This window comes from Lynx rufus, unplaced genomic scaffold (genome assembly GCF_022079265.1).
Source record: "Lynx rufus isolate CCGP_SWC_20201006 ecotype Redwood Valley unplaced genomic scaffold, mLynRuf1.p SCAF_7, whole genome shotgun sequence".
Lineage (NCBI taxonomy): Eukaryota > Metazoa > Chordata > Mammalia > Carnivora > Felidae > Lynx > Lynx rufus.
The window spans coordinates 91,390,809-91,412,001 of NW_025814889.1; the positions used below are offsets into that span (position 1 = coordinate 91,390,809).

At 44.6% G+C, this 21,193-nt stretch overlaps 1 protein-coding gene and 1 long non-coding RNA gene across 3 annotated transcripts in view; one reads left to right on the plus strand and one right to left on the minus strand.

Moving 5' to 3' along the window:
* IRAK3 (interleukin 1 receptor associated kinase 3) overlaps positions 1-21,193 on the plus strand; it is a 70,503-nt gene that overhangs the window by 39,810 nt on the left and 9,500 nt on the right. Inside the window, exons 8-12 of one of the 2 annotated variants that reach the window (XR_006959922.1) lie at positions 1,545-1,663; positions 14,479-14,677; positions 14,940-15,002; positions 15,097-15,261; positions 17,063-17,593. Coding sequence is in view for 1 of the 2 variants with exons in the window: in XM_047067209.1 (XP_046923165.1) it covers positions 1,545-1,663; positions 14,479-14,677; positions 14,940-15,002; positions 15,097-15,261; positions 17,063-17,578 (1,062 nt within the window). In the remaining variant the exon portion in view is untranslated. Of the gene's footprint in view, positions 1-1,544; positions 1,664-14,478; positions 14,678-14,939; positions 15,003-15,096; positions 15,262-17,062; positions 19,332-21,193 lie in introns of those variants that run through there. The other variant, XM_047067209.1, reaches the window with a different exon arrangement.
* LOC124502532 (uncharacterized) lies at positions 10,767-12,765 on the minus strand. Its single transcript, XR_006959923.1, has 2 exons — positions 12,472-12,765; positions 10,767-10,961 (listed from the first exon to the last, which is right to left on the minus strand). It is a non-coding gene; the product is annotated as an uncharacterized LOC124502532 (long non-coding RNA).

The window sequence follows — 21,193 nt, forward strand, 5'->3', positions numbered from 1 at the left end:
TTATTTAAATCCTTTTTGATCAGCTCATTAGCTGTTGTTATTTCCTGGAGATTCTTCTGAGGGGAATTCTTCCGCTTGGTCATTTTGGATAGTCCCTGGTGTGGTGAGGGCCTGCAGGGCACTTCCCCTGTGCTGTGGTGTATAACTGGAGTTGGTGGGCGGGGCCGCAGTCCGACCTGATGTCTGCCCCCAGCCCACCGCTGGGGCCACAGTCAGACTGGTGTGTGCCTTCTCTTCCCCTCTCCTAGGGGCGGGATTCACTGTGGGGTGGCGTGGCCCGTCTGGGCTACTTGCACACTGCCAGGCTTGTGATGCTGGGGATCTGGCGTATTAGCTGGGGTGGGAAGGCAAGGTGCACGGCGGCAGGGGGGCAGGCTTAGCTCGCTTCTCCTTAGGTGATCCTCTTCAGGAGGGGCCCTGTGGCAGCCGGAGGGAGTCAGATCGCTGCCGGAGGTTTGGCTCCGCAGAAGCACAGAGTTGGGTGTTCGCGCGGAGCGAGCAATTTCCCTGGCCGGAGCCGGTTCCCTTTGGGATTTTGGCTGGGGGATGGGCGGGGGAGATGGCGCTGGCTAGCGCCTTTGTTCCGCGCCAAACTGAGCTCTGTGGTCCGGGGGCTCCGCATCTCACCCTCCCTTTGTCCTCCAGCCTTCCCGCTTTCCGAGCAGAGCTGTTAACTTATGACCTCCCAGACGCTAAGTCGCGCTTGCTGTCGGAACACAGTCCGTCAGGCCCCTCCGCTTTTGCAAGCCGGACTCGGGGGCTCTGCTTGGCCGGCGAGCCGCCCCTCCGCCCCGGCTCCCTCCCGCCAGTCCGTGGAGCGCGCACCGCCTCGCCGCCCTTCCTACCCTCTTCCGTGGGCCTCTCGTCTGCACTTGGGTCCGGTGACTCTGTTCTGCTAATCCTCTGGCGGTTTTCTGGGTTATTTAGGCAGGTGTAGGTGGAATCTAAGTGATCAGCAGGACGCGCGGTGAGCCCAGCGTCCTCCTACGCCGCCATCTTCCCAGAATCCCTAACTACTCTTGTTTCTTACATAATTTTTATTTGCATAACTTTACACAAAATACCATTCAATACATAGGGTAGGCATAAAGGCAATGCAGACTCCTTAAAGAGAAGAAGGTTGAATTAATGCCTTGATTCCCCGTATTTGTGAAAGATAAGTTTAACAAGTCATTCTGAACAGGTGACGTTTCAGTTAGGGTCAGAATAAAAACAGATTGTTTTCCGTTACCCACACTATTATGCCACAAATACTTTTAAAATCTTATTTAATGAACTTACAAACATAGTTACCTTCCTAACCGTATTTTGACTAAGCTAAGGTTCAAATTATTGGGATTTCCATTACCAATGGAAAGCTGTAAAGAGGACGAGAATCACTGGTAGAGGAAAACCCATCTTGAATCACAAATAGGTTATGGGAAACCAAAAGGTTCATTCACCCACCTACCCCGCCTCACCATCTGCCTCTCTCTTCTGGCATACTTCTGTGTAATGCGCACCCGTGTGTTTTGCTCCCAGACCAACTACCGTTGTCTTTTTAGGGTAACACAGCCCCACTGTCTTGGCACATTCGGATCAGTGTTTTAATAGGAACCTCCAGAGCCATTCAGTATTTGCACAACACGGAGCCGTGCTCGGTCATCTGTGGCAGTGTATCAAGGTAAGTTGTCTCAGAGCTTGGCTTGCACCTGACAGCCCCTTTCAGCATCACAGGGGAGTCATGCCTCACACTCTTTTCTGCCTGCAATTTCCCTGATATGTACGTGTGTTTAAGGTTTAAGAGTGCTCACCTGGGGCGCCTGGGTGGCTCAGTCCGTTAAGCGTCCGACTTCGGCTCGGGTCATGATCTCGCGGTTTGTGGGTTTGAGCCCCGAGTCGGCTCTGTGCTGACAGCTCAGAGCCTGGAGCCTGCTTCTGACTCTGTGTCTCCTTCTCTCTGCTCCTGCCCCACTTGTGCTCTGTCTCTATCAAAAATAAATAAGTGTAAAAAAAAAAAATTAAAAAAAGAGTGCTCATCTAAGTATTTAAAAATCTTACTTTTTAAAATATAATTTTATTATTTTTATTTTGAGAGAGAGAGAGAGCAAGGGAAGGGCAGAGAGAGAAGGAGAGAGAGAGAAATTCCCAAGCAGACTCTGCAATGCTAGCGCAGAGCCCGAGGCAGGGCTTGAACTCACGAACCATGAAATCATGACCTGAGCCAAAATCGAGAGTCAGACACTTAACCAACCGAGCCACCTGGTGCCCCCCAAATCTTACCTTTTTAGTGCAGTATAACTGACATACAATATCCAATTCGTTTCAGGTGTACCTTCTAGTGATTTTATTTATTTATTTTTTATTAATGAGAATGTGTCTACCCAATTTAAGAAGCTACATTTATATTGCCAAAGGGAGAGTTTATATTATCTTTGGGAATTACTAACGAACAACGTAGGGTAGACAGTTTTGCGTAGCTGACACTAAACTTTGAGGCGAACCTGTATTAATCTCACTTTTTTCTTCTCGAGTGAAGTTTAAGGAAAGGTTAAGTGACCTGTACGGAGATTCCCCGCAAGATAACCGCAGTAGACAGTAGACGGTGATTAAAATTCTTTGTCCCCGAGTCCCCAGTGTCTTGCTGATTCTAGCAAGCAGCCTGCAGCCTCCTAGCTTTACATCGGTGACAAGCCAAGCAGTAACTCCGGTGTGCATTTTTGAGACAGGAGAAAATGAGAGGCAGCATCTTCTGTCTTTCTTTTTCTTCAGTAGACCTAAAGAATCTTTCAGAGAGTAGGTACGCTGTAACAAAATCCCCCTGGTGAATTTTTCCTGTGTGCCCTTCATCTTGAATCTGTTCAACAGTGGGTAAATACACCTTTGTTGAGTAGCAGGGATGACTGAATTTAAAAGGCTGCTGCCTTTTCTGAACCATCTCCTGGTATCTTGAAAAAGCTTCTGATGTGCTTTCGAGCTGAGCAAAAGAGGAGCCGATTGCTTGCTGACTTCCTTGTTTTTCTGGTGAAATGAACTCCATATAAAAAGACTAGATTTTTACTTAGCCCTGGGGCTTATAGGGGAACCACCCATAGATGTCTGCTCCTGTGGCAGTGCGGTAATGGTAATTCATCAACTCTAGTGGCCCCATAGAACCAGCACAAAGTGGGTGCTCCCTCACGGGACCTGGGACAAAGATATACACAGCGAAGGTGTCAGGAGTCTGTTTCGAAGAGCTGAAGTGGCCACCCCCAACCCGAAGGAATCCTTCTTCCCCCTACCTTGTCACCAGCTCAGCACAGTAGGTGCTCAAAGATATTTTATCTGAGGAAATAAATAAATATCTGGAATTTTGCTGTATATATTCTTCCTTTGGTGTAAAGTCAACACGAGTATCGCTTGTTTTCTGTCCCAAGCAGTAGTTATACATCAATGTTATTAATTTCCCTTTTGTGTGACTGAGTTCGTCAAATCCTTTCCTGGAAGCAGAACTTGATAGGAGAGAGCAGTGAGAAGCGAGAGACTCTCAAGGTTCTGATACTTGATGGGCCTGGGGGACAAGGGAAGACCACCAACTGGGAGCATGGTGGGGGGGATGGGTGGTAGTGGTGGAGGGATACAGATCCAGCCTCTGCCTTGTGTCCAAGGTTTTCCTCAGCTTTGGATGTGCCCTGCCAGCATCTGTCTCCAGGGATCTGGTTAGATAGAGCTCAGGCTGTGGCCCTGATAACCCGCTTTCTCGTTCTGGATAGGTGTCTTCAAGGCAGGGTCCTAGGAAATAGGCTCAGGGGAGAGATTTGCCTGCAGCAGGTTTTTTAGAGTGCTGTCAGGAACAACAGAAGTAAGGGAGGGAAGGAGGAAGGCAGAATCGGGCAATTGGAGAAGTCGAGCTGGGATATTGTAGTAGAGGCCCTTCCGATGCCACGGGGAGCACTGGTGTTGGGGTGGCCCTTTGAAAATATCCTGATGGCAAGGCAGCCCCCTCCCACCAATGGCATCAACAGCTGTGGGCTATCCACAGCCACCCCTCCCCTGGCTGGGGAACCACCATTGTGTCCCTGGGTCCTGTAGGAGGGATCTGGACCACACCACGGTGGCCACCACAGTTCCGGAGGGGGATCTGACTGGCTAACGCTCTGCAAAATGTGACCAAATGATTTTTCTTCTTCATACTTTCCTCTCCACCTTCTTCCCATCCTTTCCTCTCAGCTCACTTCCCCTAATGTGTCAGGCATCTGATTTAAGAAGCCGGCGATGTTCTTCTTAACATGGGATTCTGAGCAAATTGCTTAGTTTCTGTAAGCCTCAGTTTTTCCCTCTGCAAAATGCTAACAAAAGAATAAGAGCATCTATCTCTTAGGATTAAATGACATAAAATATATATGGTGCTTGGCAGAGAGTATGTTATAATTGGTGAAAACGTGGCAGGAATAGCAGGGGCAGAGGCTAAGAGATGATGATGGCCAGCCAGTCTTTGAACTTACTTACTGTCTTAGTCCATTCAGGATAAATAACCATAACCAAAAGACTAGAAAGTGGGTGGCTTATAAACAACACATTTATTTCTCACGGTTCTGAAGGCTGGAAGTCCAAGACCATGGCACCAGCTGATTCTGTGTCTAGTGAGGGCCCACTTTCCAACTCATTGATGCCCATCTTTTTCTCTGTGTCCTCACAGGGTAGAAGGGGATCTCTCTGGGGCTTCTTTTACAGGGGTACTAATCCCAGTCACAAGGGCTCTGTCCTCTTGACCTAATCACCTCCCAAATGTCTCACCTCCACATACCATCTCATTGGGGGGGTAGGATTTCAGTATGTGAATTTGGAGGGGGACCCAAACATTGTGTCCACAGCACTTACTTCTATCATCAATTTATTGTGTTCGAAAAGTAGGCCTCCAAACTAAGCTCTGTTTTAAGACTGATCACTTCTGTGTTAACATATGGTTATTGCACATTTGGCAAATCATGTTTATTTGAGTTAATAAATATTTACAGAACACCTGTTGTATGCAGGGCATTGTATTAGACCACGTGGGGGTAGATGTGGGTGATCATAGTCTTGTCCTTGAAGGTTCAACCTGCTGATCAGAGGGATAACACAAACCCAGAAGATATATGGTGCAACACTAAAGATGTTCAGTGGTTGCCTGCTCTGAGGAGGTTCGCTCTAATTACAGAGTTCCAAGCCCAGTCTTTGAGGAGATGGGTCATGGCAGTGAATTGGTTGAAAGAAGGGGGAAGAATAGTCCTAGTGGAGGCAATAATTTGTTGAAGGGAAAGAGTCAAGTAAACAGTTACCGAGTGTATAATGAAAGCAAGACAAATGGGTTAGCTGGAGAGGAAGAAACAAGACTGGAGAAGAAGGAAAGGGCTCCTGGGAAGAGTGAGGAACGTGGGTGGGCAGGGGTGCAATGGGCTTGCATGCCAACCAGCCTGAGGACCTGGGTAGGATAAATGAGGCTCTTATGAGGGATCTGAGGCTTTTCTGGGGCCATAGGTGGGAACAGAAAGGTTCTGGAGTCTCTTAGGAGGTCTCACACTCGGAAGGAGGCCATTTCTTCCAGGCCAGTATCTCAGGTACTTGTCTGGATGGCGCCAACTATAAAATCATTTCAGCAACACTGCGAGACAGAGTGCCCAACAGTATTACAGATAAAGACCACCAAGAGAGATCTGGTCAGAGATGGAGAATTTCACGGAAGAGGCAGGATTTAAACTGGAAATGTGCTAACAATGTATTAATTTTTTTAGTTGGTGATGGGGCTGCTGCTGATTGTTGCCTTTTTGGCTTTTCCAAAGGGTTCGAGGACTCAAACATAACCATCTGTAGACTATGCTTGCCCGGGCACGAGTCAGGGTGTAGAGTTCCAGGGCTGTGGGCATTTCTTTGAGATTGTGGTTTCATAGGGCTCATCAGTGTGTCCCTGTCTGTTCCAGAGCAAATCAGCCCTTCTACAGCCAGTGAACTCTTGGCCTTTATGCTGAGCCTGCCAGCAAAGATGTTAATTAGTACCAGCTATAACAGTAGATTCCTCCCCTTTCCTTTGGTGATGTGTGCACCTGTTCTCTAGAAACTGGAATGAAACCAACTCATTTCATTCAGGGCACTGAACATCTGATGGTAATGACATTCAGCCTCCCGCAGGCTTGACCAAATGTGAATTGGCTGACCCAGGTCACCCTCCCAAATCTTTTAAATGAATTCTTCACTTTGCTCTAAACTTGGGCCTCCCTGATTCTTGGTTCCTGTTTGCACAGCCTAGTGCTTTCAGGAAGGTCTGAGATTCCTGTTCTTCTGCCTGCATCATATTAATTTTCTCATTCTCTGTAAGGCAGCTTTTAGGGGAGGTGTCATTTTATTTCATGGCCCTGATAATTGGCTCAAAAAAGGACATTTCAAAATATGTCCAATAGCGACCTTTTCTGTGACTAAGGGCTCTGTTTTTGATGGAATAAGAAATGGAAGATATTGTTACCTTTATTTTCTTTTCTGGACCTCAGACTGATGAATCACAGGCGAGTTTGTCATACATCATTTGACACAATTAAATAATGTTTTTAATAGTATGAAATAACATGGAACAATGTATATAAAGTGAGATTAAAGGGAAAAGGCCAAATTGGGGGCACCTGGGTGGCTCAGTCAGTTAGGGTCCGAGTGGCTCAGGTCATGATCTCATGGCTTGTGGGTTCGAGCCCCACATCGGGCTCTGTGCTGACAGCTCAGAGCCTGGAGCCTACTTCGGATTCTGTGTCTCCCTCTCTCTCTGCCCCTCCCCTGCTCGCACTCTGTCTCTCTCAAAAAAAAAAAAAATAAACATTAAAACAATTTTTTTAAAAAGGCCAAAATGAACTAGTATATGGTACAGTTATAACTTTTAGAACTACAAATTCATGAATTAAAAAAAAAAAAGATTAAAACATACCAAAATATCAATGAGGCTTCATTTAGATGGAGACTGTAGCTTTTTATTTAATGTTTTCTTTTTATTTCTATATCATGCTTTAAAATTTTTTATTTAAGGATTATGTTCTACTTTTAAGAGAAAAGTCCTTGTCTGGAACCAGGCAGGTGACTACTGAATCTTCTCCTAGGGCTGTGGACATGAAGTGAGATAACATATGTAAAGCACAGCCCAAGACTTGGAAATAAGCTGTAATTCATCCCACTTCATGGGGACTCTTCCTTCTGCCTCCAAGTGTCTCATCCAGCCTGTCCTCGGACCCTTGCACAGCGTGTTGTTAGCACTCCATTTGGGTGCAGCTCTAACGATTAGAATGTCATTTATTTTGAGCTAAAATCTGTCTTCCTGTGACTCACCCGTTAACCATCATTGTGCCCCTACAATTATCTCTACGTACCTGAAGAAGAGAGAAACTCCATTTTACTTCTGCTTTGTCATCAACAGTTTCTTAATCTTTTATGAGTAGCTGAATAAAAAGATGTTTCTTTCGGTTAACTGTAGTAAATTGAAAGAGTAGCAAACTGAAAAAAGAGGGTTAGACTGTAGTCCTGACTCTGCCATTAACAAGCTGTTTTGCAAAAAGACGAGTCATTACAACCATGCGGGGCTCATTTACCTCATCTGAAAAGGAAGTGATTGTACTATAGCAGTGATGGCAAATCAGTTACAGCTCACATTCCATCGTTGATTGATTGGTAATGACTTCCCACCTGCAGTGTTGAAAGAGAACCTGGGGTGGGTGCGTTCTGAACTCAATTAGTGATGTCTGCCAAGAAAATAGGAAGCTGCTTTGGCAGCATTTGGGCCGTATATTTGCCATATGCAGAGTGGTCTGGGTCCACTTATGGTTTCAAATTCTCTTAATTAACACGTTGATTATATCAACAAATGTTTGCTCGGTATCTTCTATAGACTCAACATTATGCTTATGTAAACAACACAAGCTGGTCTCTCTGAGGAAGTACCAAATGGTATGGTGCGGGCTGCACAGTGGGAACGTGGAGAAGGGAGTGAGTATCACTGGAATTCAGAGCAGTGGGGTGAAAACTTCATGGAGGAAGTGAATCTTAGGCTGCATTGAGGGTTGAAATGAAAATAAGGGAGGGAGGAGTACTTTGCAGGTCAGGGGAACAGTATAAACAAAGTCCCAAAACACTAATAAGCCCGTCTAGCACTGGTAAGTGCTAGTGCATTCGGGGAAGCTGATAGGCTGCGGACAGACTGAGGAGTTCTGTGATAGCCAGCCTGACTTAAGACCTGACTGCAAAGCCCAATGAATAACTTACTCCTCCCAACAGACCTGAGTTTGTGTATCATTGGTCTTACATCAGTGCAGCAGAGGAGAAAGCTAACTTACTAAAGTTTGTGATCTGGCTCTGTTCCATGTCTGTAGATGGGGAAGGTGGTGGGGTTCCATGTTTGTGTGGGTCCAACAATCATGGTCTTATCAGGCAACTGAGGGTTCCTAGCCTGGATTCCTGGGAGCATGTTGGTTTCATGGGCAAAGACGGGAAAATTGGGCAGGAGAAGAGAACATAACTAACTAGTATGTGCAAATTGGGAAATGTTGACATTGGACCCTTAGTGAAAATGGCAGTAGGCAGCAGACTCTGAGGGGAGATTAGGCCTGGAGGTCTGCATTGGGAATCTTGGTCTTGTTCAAGCAGTGAGAATAAAGAGTCTTCTAAGGAGACACTGTCAAGGACGCAGCTGCAGAATACCCAAGGAGGAAGCCAAGCCCACATTTCAAAGGTATTTTCAAGAAGTCTGGTGGTTTAGTTAGCCCAAATATGTCTTAGTAATTTGAACTCTTCAAAGAGAATGTTAGAAAAACAAAATTCATTTCCAGATGGTGGAATTTAAGGAGGAAAAGGATTTAAAGAAAAGAATCTTGAAGAGTTGAAGTCTCTGTTCTTGGCAAAAGACCCTCACATTTTTATTTGGGAAACGAAGATGTTTTTGAGTTACAGGATCACATAAAAGCATCTGAAAGCAGTAAACCTTCTTGTTATTTCCATCCTATCCCTTAGCCAGCTTAATTGTTTTCACATTTATGAACGATTTTACATTGAAGTGCATTTTATCCTCAGCATTTTTCATCCCAGGCATTCATTCCTGTTAATGTTTCCAAAGCCGAGATAATCTCAGTGAACATTTCTAATGTTTCCTATAAGATCATGTTCTCTCATCGGTATTGCCATGTGTCTCCTGCCAAGTGAAACAGATTTTCATACAAGGGAGGTGGTCTAGGAAGGAAAGGAAGGAAAAAGCCATATGCTTAAAAATGAATTTTTAGAAGAGGGAAATTGATCAGAGATGGTGGTAGTTGAGTGCGTGGAGAATTTCGTTTGTGAGGGACTAGAAACACTGAGTGGTTTGGAGGGAGGCTAGGAAGCCACTGATCAGCCCCTTCCTCCCACCGTAACACCCTTGCCTGAGGACCCAAGCTCCACCTTCCTTTACCCCTCCTCCCCCCCCCCCCCCCACCAGACCTGCTGTGTGTGGCTAGGACTCCCGCTTAGCATTTAGTAGGGATGCAGAGTCTGAAGGGAATGCAAAGTCTGTTTGTTTGACCAGTTGGTTGGTTAATTAACAAGTGTCCTCTCTACCCAACCCCCAATCCCCTCCCCGTAAAAACCTACTTTTGCTTTTCAGAAGGATTTTAGATGTAAATAATTCTTTTCCCCCAGATTTTCCTCTCCCCGCAGCCGTGTCTCCCTTCTTCTAAAATTTCCAAATAAGTTCATCATTTCTAAGGGATGCTGGCACAATTAAATGTTGCATAAATTAAAATTTCTCCTATTAATTTTACCATCACAGTCTCTAAACCCCAACATTCATTTATTTATACACATGGGTACCTACATGCATGCACATATATATACCAAACAATTCTTTTTCTCTCTCCGTGATCTTAGAGTATCTGGAAATGTTACGTTACTCAGGTTTTTCCAGAACTTCTCTGGAACTATTTTGAAACTCAACGGATGCCCTGAAAATGATTAACCCGATGATCCTCAGATCTCCAGGGTCATCCTGCAACTTCCTGTACCTTTGTTACTTCAGATTGGTGCCTTGAACTTCTAGACATAGCCACCCAAATTTCTTGGGATTTTAAGGTGGGTATAGGATGGACAAAGGCCAGCCTACATCCTTCAGAGTATATTTCGAGGCCCTCCCTGTGTATCCGGCACTCTGATTACATTTTCTCATTTAATCCTTGTAACGACCCTAAGAGGTAAGCATGCTCATTTCCTCTTACCCGCAAGGAAACTGAGCCTTAGGGAAGTTGTGCTAGTTTGGTTAGAGATGAAATTTCACATTTAAAGCACGAATACCCCTTATTGGCTGGGCCTTTGACACAGAGAGCCTATGACTCACAAGTCATCAATAAAGCAGTAACAAGCTTTAATACCGTCTCTGGGTCCTGCCTGGGTTCAGTGGAAAAGAAAGAGAAGCCTGCACAGTCTGAGGCGGAATAAAGGGCCTCAACTTCGTCAGATGTACTGCATGTTGAAGTGGGGGGAGGGGGCGTGTGCCCTTTTCCAGTAACCTGTCGGTTCCCTGAGAAGCTGCATCTTGCCTCATCTGGTGAGGGGTATCTTGGTGTTGCAACAGTAGTGACACAGACAGTGAGATGTCCTGTTGCCTCAGGCTGTCAGGAAGAGGCCAGCGGGTCGTCTTTATCTCTGGAGCCAATGGGTTGGAGTCTGGACTTTGCCAGAGAATTGCCAGGTACTCCAGACTGGGTTATTAGACACTGATAATACTCTCCCTAAAATACTTTAAAAATAGGTATTTTTAAAAACCAATCGTATGCTTACAGGTCAAACGTTTATTTTTACTTAAATCCAAATTCTGCATTATAGTCTAGGTGTGTCCTTGCACTCTCTGTTTATATTTTAGGCCCAAGGGCTTTGGCTAAATCAGGAAAAAAAACTGGTGGGCAGAGAAAGCAATCCTTGTAGCCTTTGGGAGGAGGTTCAGGCCCCAAAAAGAATCGTCCTGGAGATCCCTGGCACAAAAAGAGAGAGAGCATGTTACTCCCCAGAGTTGGGATACAAATTGACCGCCTTGTGTAGTAGGATTTTCCCCATCTCCTCAGTGTACCTCCACTGATCCTTCTACTAAAAGAATTATCTAGAGAGGTGATGGTCTGTGTTACAGTAAGTAGCTCTGTGGGAAAGAACAGAAGAAATGGCTTGTAGAAACACTAAGCTGAAGGTGTGGGCCGTGACAGGTTTCTTGTCTGTCTCTTTGGTAAGCGCCATGGTTAGCAAGCTGCCCTTTTGTTTCACTATATTGGTATCTGATTGTAGTTCTTTTATGTTCTCTTTATTTGACTAGCCTGGTTTTACCCCCCTAAGATAAACATACTCCCTTGACCTGCATGATAGTTGAAGGCAGCGTATGAACGTTCTATTGAAGGCTGTAGCAGGGGAAAGAACTAGGGTAGAACTCATTGTTCAAGGGGCTTTTGCAGTTACTATTTAATTAAAATAGAACATTCTTCTTCCTCAGCTATTATTACCTTATTTAGAACAGAGTAAGTAAATCACTGGACGTAAAATTCATGCTAGTCTGTGGGTAAACAACTTGTCTCTTCACCAGATTATCATCATGAAAAGTGTCAATGCAGTGCCCTGGGGGCAATTTCACGTTCTCACTGATGGCCTCTCGCTGACCCAAAGTCCTCTGTGGGATTTATTGTGTCACACGTTGTGGTTACTTGCTCTCCCTAAGTCTTTCAGAAGCATGAGTCACCAAGTGCTGAAAGCTTCCCACTAGTTTTGCTGAGGCTCAAATAAAGGCATTAGAGTATGGGTTTGGTTTTTCTTGCTCGTTATTTTTTCTTCTTTTGTGCTTAGAAAAGACCCGTTCTTCAGGAAATCTAAGTGTTTTGCAAATTCAGCTTTTCGCATCCTCCTGGATGTAGCATTTAACATTTTTTTAATGTTTATTTTTGAGAGAGAGAGAGAGCAAGCGGGAGCAGGAGAGGGTCAGAGGGTGGGGGCAGAGGATCTGAAGTGCGCTCTGTGCCACACCGACAGAAGCAAGCTCAGTGCGGGGCTCGAACTCACAAACTGCTAGATCGTGATCTGAGCCCAAGTCAAAGTCAGACGCGCAACTGCTCCACCGACTGAGCCACCCAGGTGCCCCAGGTCTGACGTTTTAAGTTATGATTTGATACTGTCTTCAGAGCTGAGTTGAGGAAGGAGAGGGCTAGACGTGTGCCTTTGAAACTCTGGCATTCAGAGCTCTTGCGCCCCCCCCCCCCCCCCGGCTGAAATAAAGGGTGTGCGTGTGGGGGTTGGGGGTGTATGCAGAAGACAGCTAGGCTGTCAGTGCAACAGGAGCTGGAGGGGCAGGAGTTTGGGGCCTGGTAACGGGACCTAACGAACCTCTCTGCCCATCTCACCTCCTGGCACACGTCGCAAACTCCTGTGCTAAATTCCCAGCACTCCAAAATGATCAGGGGATCCACCTGTGGAAGAAGTAATTACAAACCAAGTGTCTGTACTCACCTAGAGCTGGGGAGAAGGTACGATCTGGCTCTAGGGGATTCCTCGTCTTCAGAGGCTTGTCAGGGTGGTCAGCACTGTGTTCCAAGTGAGATAGATGATGAGTGACACAGATGTGTGAGCCCCGGGCCGGCCTTAGAAGCTGCCGGGTTTGAAATCAATGGAGAGAAAAGACAAGGCAAGGAGAAAAATGAGAACCGTGATCGTTGATTCAAGTGGGGAGGGCTAGGCCTTCTGAGTTTCTCCTCGTAAGTGCAAGGATCACACCACGGGGAATGGCCCTAGGATGGGTAACATGAGGCGGCGGGCTCTTTGGATTTTGCAATTCTCCTGCCACCCTTAAAGGATAGAGGGTGACGTCAGGTATAGGACATGTTCTTCTCTACCCTTAAAGGGCCCCAGAGAATCTCTTCATTCTGTCTGTTGTCAGCTTAGTTCTAGACAGAGTCTGGGTTAGAATTCTTAAAGGCCTCAGCTCTGAATCCTCGAAACAGAACTAGGAGTCTGAATACTCTGAATTATTAGAACACCTGCAATTCAGACCCATGAAACTAGGGTCTGTCGGCCCACTCGTACAGGGACAGCAAGGACTTCTGGAACTTTTGTAAGATTCAATATTTGTTGAGGATTAAGAATTTCTTATTTTTCTCCTCTGGCTATTACCACTTACTTTTTTTTTTTTTTTAATTTTTGAGAGAGAGAGAGAGAGAGAGAGCGAGCACACAAGCAGGGGAAGGGCAGAGAGAGAGGGAGACACAGAATCTAAAGCAGGCTCTAGGCTCTGAGCCATCGGCACAGAGCCCGACGTGAGACTCGAACTCATGAACTGTGAGATCATGACCTGAGCCAAAGTTGGACACTCAACTGACTGAGTCACCCAGGTGCCCCTATTACCACTTTTAATAACAATGTGTAGTACTTCAAATATACCACTTGGCATTTTGGAAGCTTTGGTTTCAGGGGACAAAGAGCAAGCTCTGAATAGCCCGGAGCAAAACTGAGAAATAGGTTACTTTTTCTTGGCCCACCCACCTTTTTTATCAATATCCTTCTGCTCTCTTATGATTAATGAGTAATTTTCATCTTACCTACCATGTATCGACCGTTCCTGTGTGCCAGAAAGTAGGCTATTTCTATTCCCCTTATCAGTTCTGTGAGTTCTGTTGTTTGCCTCATTTCACATGTGAGGAAAATGACATTGGGACTTATGGGGCGAAGTAACCCATCAACTGTCACAGAGCCAGGGAAAGGCAGAGCTAGGACTCACCCCAGGTGTGGGCCATGTGAAATGCATGGGCTTAGCCTTTTCTATCCCTGCTGTGACAGCCCTTTGACGGTAAATGTAAGCTGAGGCTTACTGTCAGCCAAGATGTTAAGTGATTATTTAGGATTTTATGTGACAAGTAGCTAAAACTGACTCTAAGCACTTTGTCTTTACCTCAGCAGATATCTATATTTTAAATAAGGCTCAAAGACATTTTTGTCTTCAGTCCGTAGAAAGTCATAGAGATGGGACAATAGAGAAGGGCTATCCTTAAGGCAGGGGCTACCAAAGATCCTTCACATCACTGCAGGTTAGTGGCTCTCTGCTGAGAAGCCGGGCATTCCGCAGCACAGCTCTGTACATAACAGGTACTTGATTGTTAGCTGACTAAAACCCAGTTAGTGTGCTCACCGCATATCAGAAGAGCATAAGGAAAGCTGGTTTGGTTCATTTTAGTTCCTCCTATTGGCAAATCATCAGCTTTATCTACCAACTCTCTCTATGTATCTATAAATTTGAAAAGCCCACTGTCCCTAGGCCAGGTTTTCATCTTTGAGTTTTATATAATCCTTGTATTTGTATTTTAAGAAAAATGGGAAAATACCCTCATGGAAAATTCTGTACGGCTTTGTGTTGTCAGTGTTTGGAATTAACCAGATATCAGGGTACGCTTGCCATTTTGTTTTTCGCTGGAATGCCTTTATGATGTTTTGGTCTCGTTTGTTTGTCCTTGGTTACAATTTCAGTGCGAACATACTTTTGGATGATCGGTTTGAACCCAAACTGACGGACTTTGGCATGGCGCACTTCCGACCCCACCCGGAACATCAGAGCTCTACCATAAGCATGGCTAGCAGCACCACTAAACATCTGTGGTATATGCCTGAAGAGTATATCAGACAGGGCAAACTTTCCATTAAAACGGACGTCTATAGCTTTGGAATTGTAAGTACCAAGTACCAGTCAACAAAGAAGGAGAGTTTATCACCAGGAATGCTCTAGATTCTAAGAATTTTTTTAAGGGCTTTAACTTTTAGACCTACTGACTTCCCGTTACCCAGTGTCTTATACATTAATCTCATGCAATCTGTCAAATAATAAAATATACAGTCATTGATTAGAATGAACTATATCCATTGTCAAGGTTAACTGTTGAACTAATTATATATTTAACGTACGTAGCTGACTTTCTGTATATTCCGTATAGGTAATCATGGAAGTTCTGACAGGTTGTAAAGTGGTGTTAGATGATCCAAAGCATATCCAGCTGGTAAGAATTGTCTTCATCTCTGCACCCATTTCTTGGTCATTTTTTTGGATAGAGTTCTAAAAGACAAACATACCTTATCTTCTTCTCTTCCTAGAGGGATCTCCTTATGGAGTTGATGGAGAAGAGAGGACTCGATTCATGCCTTTCGTTTCTAGATAAGAAAGTGCATCCCTGTCCTCGGAATTTTTCTGCCAAGCTATTCTCTTTGGCGGGCCAGTGTGCTACCACGCGGGCAAAGTTAAGGCCATCAATGGATGAAGTACGTACACATGGTTTTATTCAAAACCAAGCCCACAGAACCATGGAAAATCTAAATTGGATACATTGCGTGTCTAAGTAAATTCTTTATCAATGAGGCAAATCCAGCCCCTAACACAGAATTCTAACCTAATAGATAGTTTTTCCAAGTCACCAAGTCACATTCTTTGGTACTCTGGTAGAGGTCATTATTGGGTGGGATCAGGGTACCACAAAAAATTTAATGAAATGACATAAGTGAGTAGTTTGGAGAGAATTGTATTCAGCCTTCATTAAGAGATCTGGTCCATTAAGAATGTAGCACTTATTCCCCCTACTGATTTTTTAATTTAGTCATCAGTTTAATCATCCAGTCAGTTATTTGTTTATTTGTTCAACAAATATTTAGCTAGCGCTTACTTTGCATGTGCCAGACTTTGTACTGGGTGCTGAGGGCACAACAGTAATCAAGATACGGTTCCTGCCCTCAGGCTCACAGTCCCGAGTGAGTCAGATCAGTAAACATGGCATCAGGGGTGGGTAGAAGCCCAGGTCAGTATGGGAGTGTAGGCTCAGAATACACCCCAGCCTATGGAAGTCAAGGAAGCTTCTTGGTGGAAGTGACGGCTGTGCTATGGTTGGCGGAATAGGGTGAATTGAGGCAACAGTAAGAATAGGAGGACACTTTAGTCAGCGAGAATCTATACATGCAAAGCTCAGAGGTGATGGATTCCATGGCACTAATACTGCAGGTAGTTCAGAGAAGTGGGATGTCATAAGGGAAAAGATGGAGTGCTCAAAATAATAGGAAGTTCTAGATGATGGACGGACATGAATCCATTGTGGTAGTCTGGGTTTAATCCTGAGTCTATTGTAGAAGCAGGAAGGGATTTTAAACAAGAGGTCAACATAATCAGAATATAAAGAACACTGGCCTGGGAGTCAGCAGAGGTATATTCGAGGCCTGACACCACCAGTAAGAGCTATATGACCTGAATTCTTGGGCCCAAAAGGAGCTATGAGAGGTACAGTGGAAGAATAATGGAATTGGGAGCCAGATCTGAGGTTAAGCAACAGATCTGTTCCTTACTGGCTAGTGATATTTATTCCCTTTTTGAGCCTCAGCTTTATTGTCTGTAAAATGAGAATAATAATATTGTTTGTACAGGTTAAAAGGGGGAATGGGTGTGAAAACACTTTGTAAATAGTAAAACTCTCTAAGTACATTTTTATTTATTTTTTATTTTATTTTATTTTTTAAATTTTTTTTGACGTTTATTTATTTTTGAGACAGAGAGTGACAGAGCATGAACAGGGGAAGGGCAGAGAGAGAGGGAGACACAGAATCTGAAACAGGCTCCGGGCTCTGAGCCATTGGCCCAGAGCCCGACGCGGGGCTCGAACTCACGGACTGTGAGATCGTGACCTGAGCTGAAGTCGGACGCTTAACCGACTGAGCCACCCAGGCGCCCCACTACATTTTTAAAAAGTACGTGTGTGTGTGTGTGTGTGTGTGTGTGTGTGTGTGTAAAGATATGTTACATGCTCTTTTAAATCAGGTCAACAGCTCTCAATGTGGGCTGCATATCTGGATCAACTGGGAAGCTTTTAAAATACAGATTCCTGGGCCCCTATCTTTTATACTTTGGTTCAAGTCTGTGAAAGAAAGGGTCTAGCTAATCTTTAATAGCTTCTCATTCAAAACTCTATTGTTGAACTTATTTCATGAAAACAAGAGGCTGTTCCTTAATAAGTAGGCAGAAAAAAAGGTGAAAGGAGAGGTTATTCAAACTTAACTCAATGTTTGCTTCTTGGTTACCTAGGTCCTAACTACTCTTGAAAGTACTCAAGCCTGCTTATATTTTGCTGAGGACCCTCCCACTTCACTAAAGTCCTTCAGGTGCCCTTCTCCTCTATTCTTGGATAACGTACCAAGTATTCCAGTGGAAGATGATGAAAACCAGAATAATCATTCACACCCTCATGATCAAGGTTTGAGAAAAGATGGAGTGACTCCGAAAGTTCCATTTGAATGCAGTCAGTCTGAGGTTACATTTCTGGGCTTTCACAGAAAGACAGGGGGTGAGAGAAAAGAGGATGCATGCAACACGCCCAGTTCTTCTTGTAAAGAAAGTTGGTCTGCAAAGCATTCAGCTCTATCGCAGGACTCAGGGGCCTGTGGTGCAGATCTGGACCCTTCTGCAGAAGCTCCAGACCCTTCTTACAGGAGCAGGCCAGTGGAGACTAGCTGTTCCTCTGAATCTTCCTGGAACGAATGTGAGCAGTACAAAAAGGAATCGATTTCACCAGAAGATAAAGAAGAAAGCAAGTATTGCTAAGGCCTCTGAGTACAGGTATCATCTTGGGAAAACATTGTTACCATAAGTAATGCGAAAAAGGACAATGGATGGTGAGTTTGGGTGATGCGGATCTACTCTCTGGACAATTCTACTCCTTCCTTCCCAACTCCGAAAACAGAGTGGCTCAAACCTAGGCTATATGAGAGCCATCCAAAATTACTTAAGATCATGAGCTGTGGCTTTAGACAAACAAAACCTACCAAAGAGGGACTAGATTCTACAGTCTTCTCCATCATCATCAACATGAGCCCCTGTGCCACCAGTCTGCTAAGTACATTCAGTTCAGTTAGATTGCATTATTCAGTTTGGCTTGCTTGTGAAGGTTGTAAGAAGCGTCTAATTTGTAAATGTTAACAGGTGCCTTTTTAAGGAATTACCTTTGTGTTTATCTTAATTAACCTTTAGTATTTTTCTGTTCCTCCCTGTCAAGCCTGTCTGTTTGAAAATGAGCCAGATTCACCCTTGGCTATTGACATGTTCTGTGTAGAGAGGGGATTCTTGCCCAAGATCTGTATTTCTGTATTTAAACCCTTAGGATAGTTTATCACATATCATACAGTTTTGGCTATTATTACTTTTTTTTTTTTTTTTTTTTACAAACCTAGAGACCATTATATCCTGAGTAGAATGTGTGAAATTTTAATCAAGTAGTTTTTGTTTCTGAGAAAATGGCTGGTCACAAGGGCTTATGTTAGCTTTTTCTTTGATTCTGTACCTTCCAACTCTGTGCCTTTACTCTTGCTGTTTACTGGGTCTCCCCCTGTTGAAATCCTACCCAGGCCTTCAAGGCCCAGCAGAACTACCTCTTCCAGGAAGCTTCCTTAATCTGTCCAGCCAGAAGTACTCACTTCCTTAGCATTTCTATAGCACTGTTTTTGTATTTGTTTCATACTTGTTATTTTCTCAATTGTACCGATGTTGCCTGTGCCATCTTTTCTCTCTTACTAGATTGTAAACTACCTGTATTAATTTCCTATTGTTGCTAGAACAAATTATAACGCACTTTGTGGGTTAAAACAATGTAGGTTGGGGTGCCTGTCTGGCTCAGTCAGAAGAGCATCCAGCTCCCGATCTCAGGGTCATGAGTTCAAGTCCCATTTGGGTGTAGAAATTCCTTAAAAAAAAAATACGTTAATTATTTTACAATTCTGGAGGTCAGAAGTCCTTGGCATTCTTTCTGGAGGCCCTAGGGGAGAATTCATTCCCCTGCCTTTTCTAGCTTCTAGAGACTGCCTGCATTCTTTGACTCATGGCCTCTTCCCCTCCATCCTCAAAGCCAGCATTGTGGCATTTTTGAATCTAGATTTCTCTTTCTTTTTCTCTTTGGACTTTTCTTCATCACCTCTTTCTCTTCCTTTGCCCTCCTGCCTCCTACGGATCCTCATTATTGCATTGGGCCCACTCAGATAATCCAAGGATATCTATGCATCGCAAGACCCGTAACTCATTTGCAGAAGTAATTCACAGACTTCTGGAATTAGGACATGGATGTCCTTGGGGAACTGGGGGCCTTACTCTGTCACATTCCCTGAGTGTGCAGGGGCCATCTCTTCAAGGCCTAGCATGTTATCCTATACAGAGCTGTTTCCTTACAAGTTAAGTTGAATTAAGTTCTAAGAACCCACATAATAAAAAAAATTGCTGAGTAAAGTGGGGATTAGGACTGTCTTTCTGATGATGGATAGAAACACTCCAAGAAAACCATTTCCACAAGATAAATGGAATTTCCCTCTCTAGAACATGTATGATGAACGGGTAGACCTCTAGCCTGCTGTGCATCCGAGGAATAGGCTCTTGCTTTTTTTTTTTTTTTTTTTGTGAGTTAGTATGTTTGGGTTAATTGGTCAGATTGGAGTCTAGATTTAAGAACAAATGATTTAAAAAAGGAAGTCATCTTAAAAATTTTTTTTAAATGTTTTTCTTTATTTTTGAGAGAGACAGAGACAGAGTGTGAGCTGGGGAGGGGCAGAGAGAGAGGAAGACACAGAATCCGAAGCAGGATCCAGACTGAGCTGTCAGTACAGAGCCTGACATGGGGCTCTAACTCAGGAACCGGGAGATCATGACCTGAGTCCAAGTCGGAAGTTTAACCGACTGAGCCACCAGGGAGTGCCCCAGGGAGTCATCTTTAAAAAAAAAAAAAGAGAGAAGGTTGGGGGGTGCGCCTGCGTGGCTCAGTCAGTTAAGCGTCCGATTCTTGATTTCAACTCAAGTCATGATCTCGTGGTTCATGAGATCGAGCCCCGCGATGGGCTCCACACTGTGCGGGGCCTGCTTGGGGTTATTTCTCTATCCCTCGCCCTCTGTCTCTCCCCTGCTCGTGCTCTCTCTCTCTCTCTCAAAATAAATAAACTTAAAAAAAAAAAAAAACGAAGGCGGAAGTCATCAGGAATCAGGGTCAGGTTAACAGACCAAGGCCAGGAACATGAAGCTACAATTCTGGGAAAAATGGTCTCATGGTGAGGTTCAGAACACAATAAGCCTTAGTCTGATTGACAGGCCACATAAAGGCCCAGGTAAGCAGCTGGGAGAGGTCATGCTCAGGCTGGTCCTCAGGGGCCAGCCGTCTTACCCATCTGTTCTTTGCATGTGTTATTAAGCACCTGCCAGAATCAAGGCACTGTATTGGCTCCAATAGGACACTGAGTGAGGAAGAAAAGGCAACCACCGCAGTGAACAGTTGGGTGACATCTGGTATTTGAACCACAAACCAGTGGAACTGAAAGTAAAAGTGGGAGGAGGAGGAGGCAGAGATTACTATGCATTTTCTAGAGGGGAAGGAAGGCTTTTTGGAGAAACTTGTTGGAGAGAGAGAAGGGAGGAAGAGAAATAGAAAAGGAGTCCCAGGATGGACATCCAGGGATTTGGGGGCCCAGAGCTCTACCAGAGCTCTGCAGAACCCCAGCTCTGGGGCTGGAAGGATGGGTGAGGGCAAAGGGAGCTCGGTCCAAAGCATTTCATGCTTTTTCCTGTTAATCCTTCACAGCCACACTGAAGGTACAAATCCCATTTTATGATGAGAAAACTGACTTAGGTTAAATAACTTTTGAGCCTGGGGTTTTCCCAGAAATGGAAGAGCCAGGATTTAAAAGCACAGCTGTCTGATATCAAAGCGCACACTCTTTCTTGTATTCCACATTGCATACAGAAGCCCCCACAGATTCAAGCTTTTATAGAAAGGGATAGAGGTGAGAGCTCATTTGTTGATTCCAACAGGTTTTCAGTAAGCACACAAGGCTTGCCATGTCTTCTGCCTTTTTTCACTATCCTGTTCCTCTGTTAACAGTTACCCACCTCTTTAGTCATTAGATGTAAGTTAAATGAATTCATTGATCTAACCATTCATTCACTGAACAAATATTTATCAACAGCCTCCTTTATGTCAGGCATTGTTCTGGGAGCTGGGGACACAGTGAAGATCACACCCAACTGAGGGCGCCTGGGTGGCTCAGCTGGTTAAGCGTCCGACTTCAGCTCAGGTCATGATCTCGAGAAGTTCATGGGTTTGGGCCCTGTGTGGGGGTCTGTGCGGACAGCTCAGTGCCTGGAGCCTGCTTTGGATTCTGTGTCTCGTTCTCTGTCCACCCCTCCTGC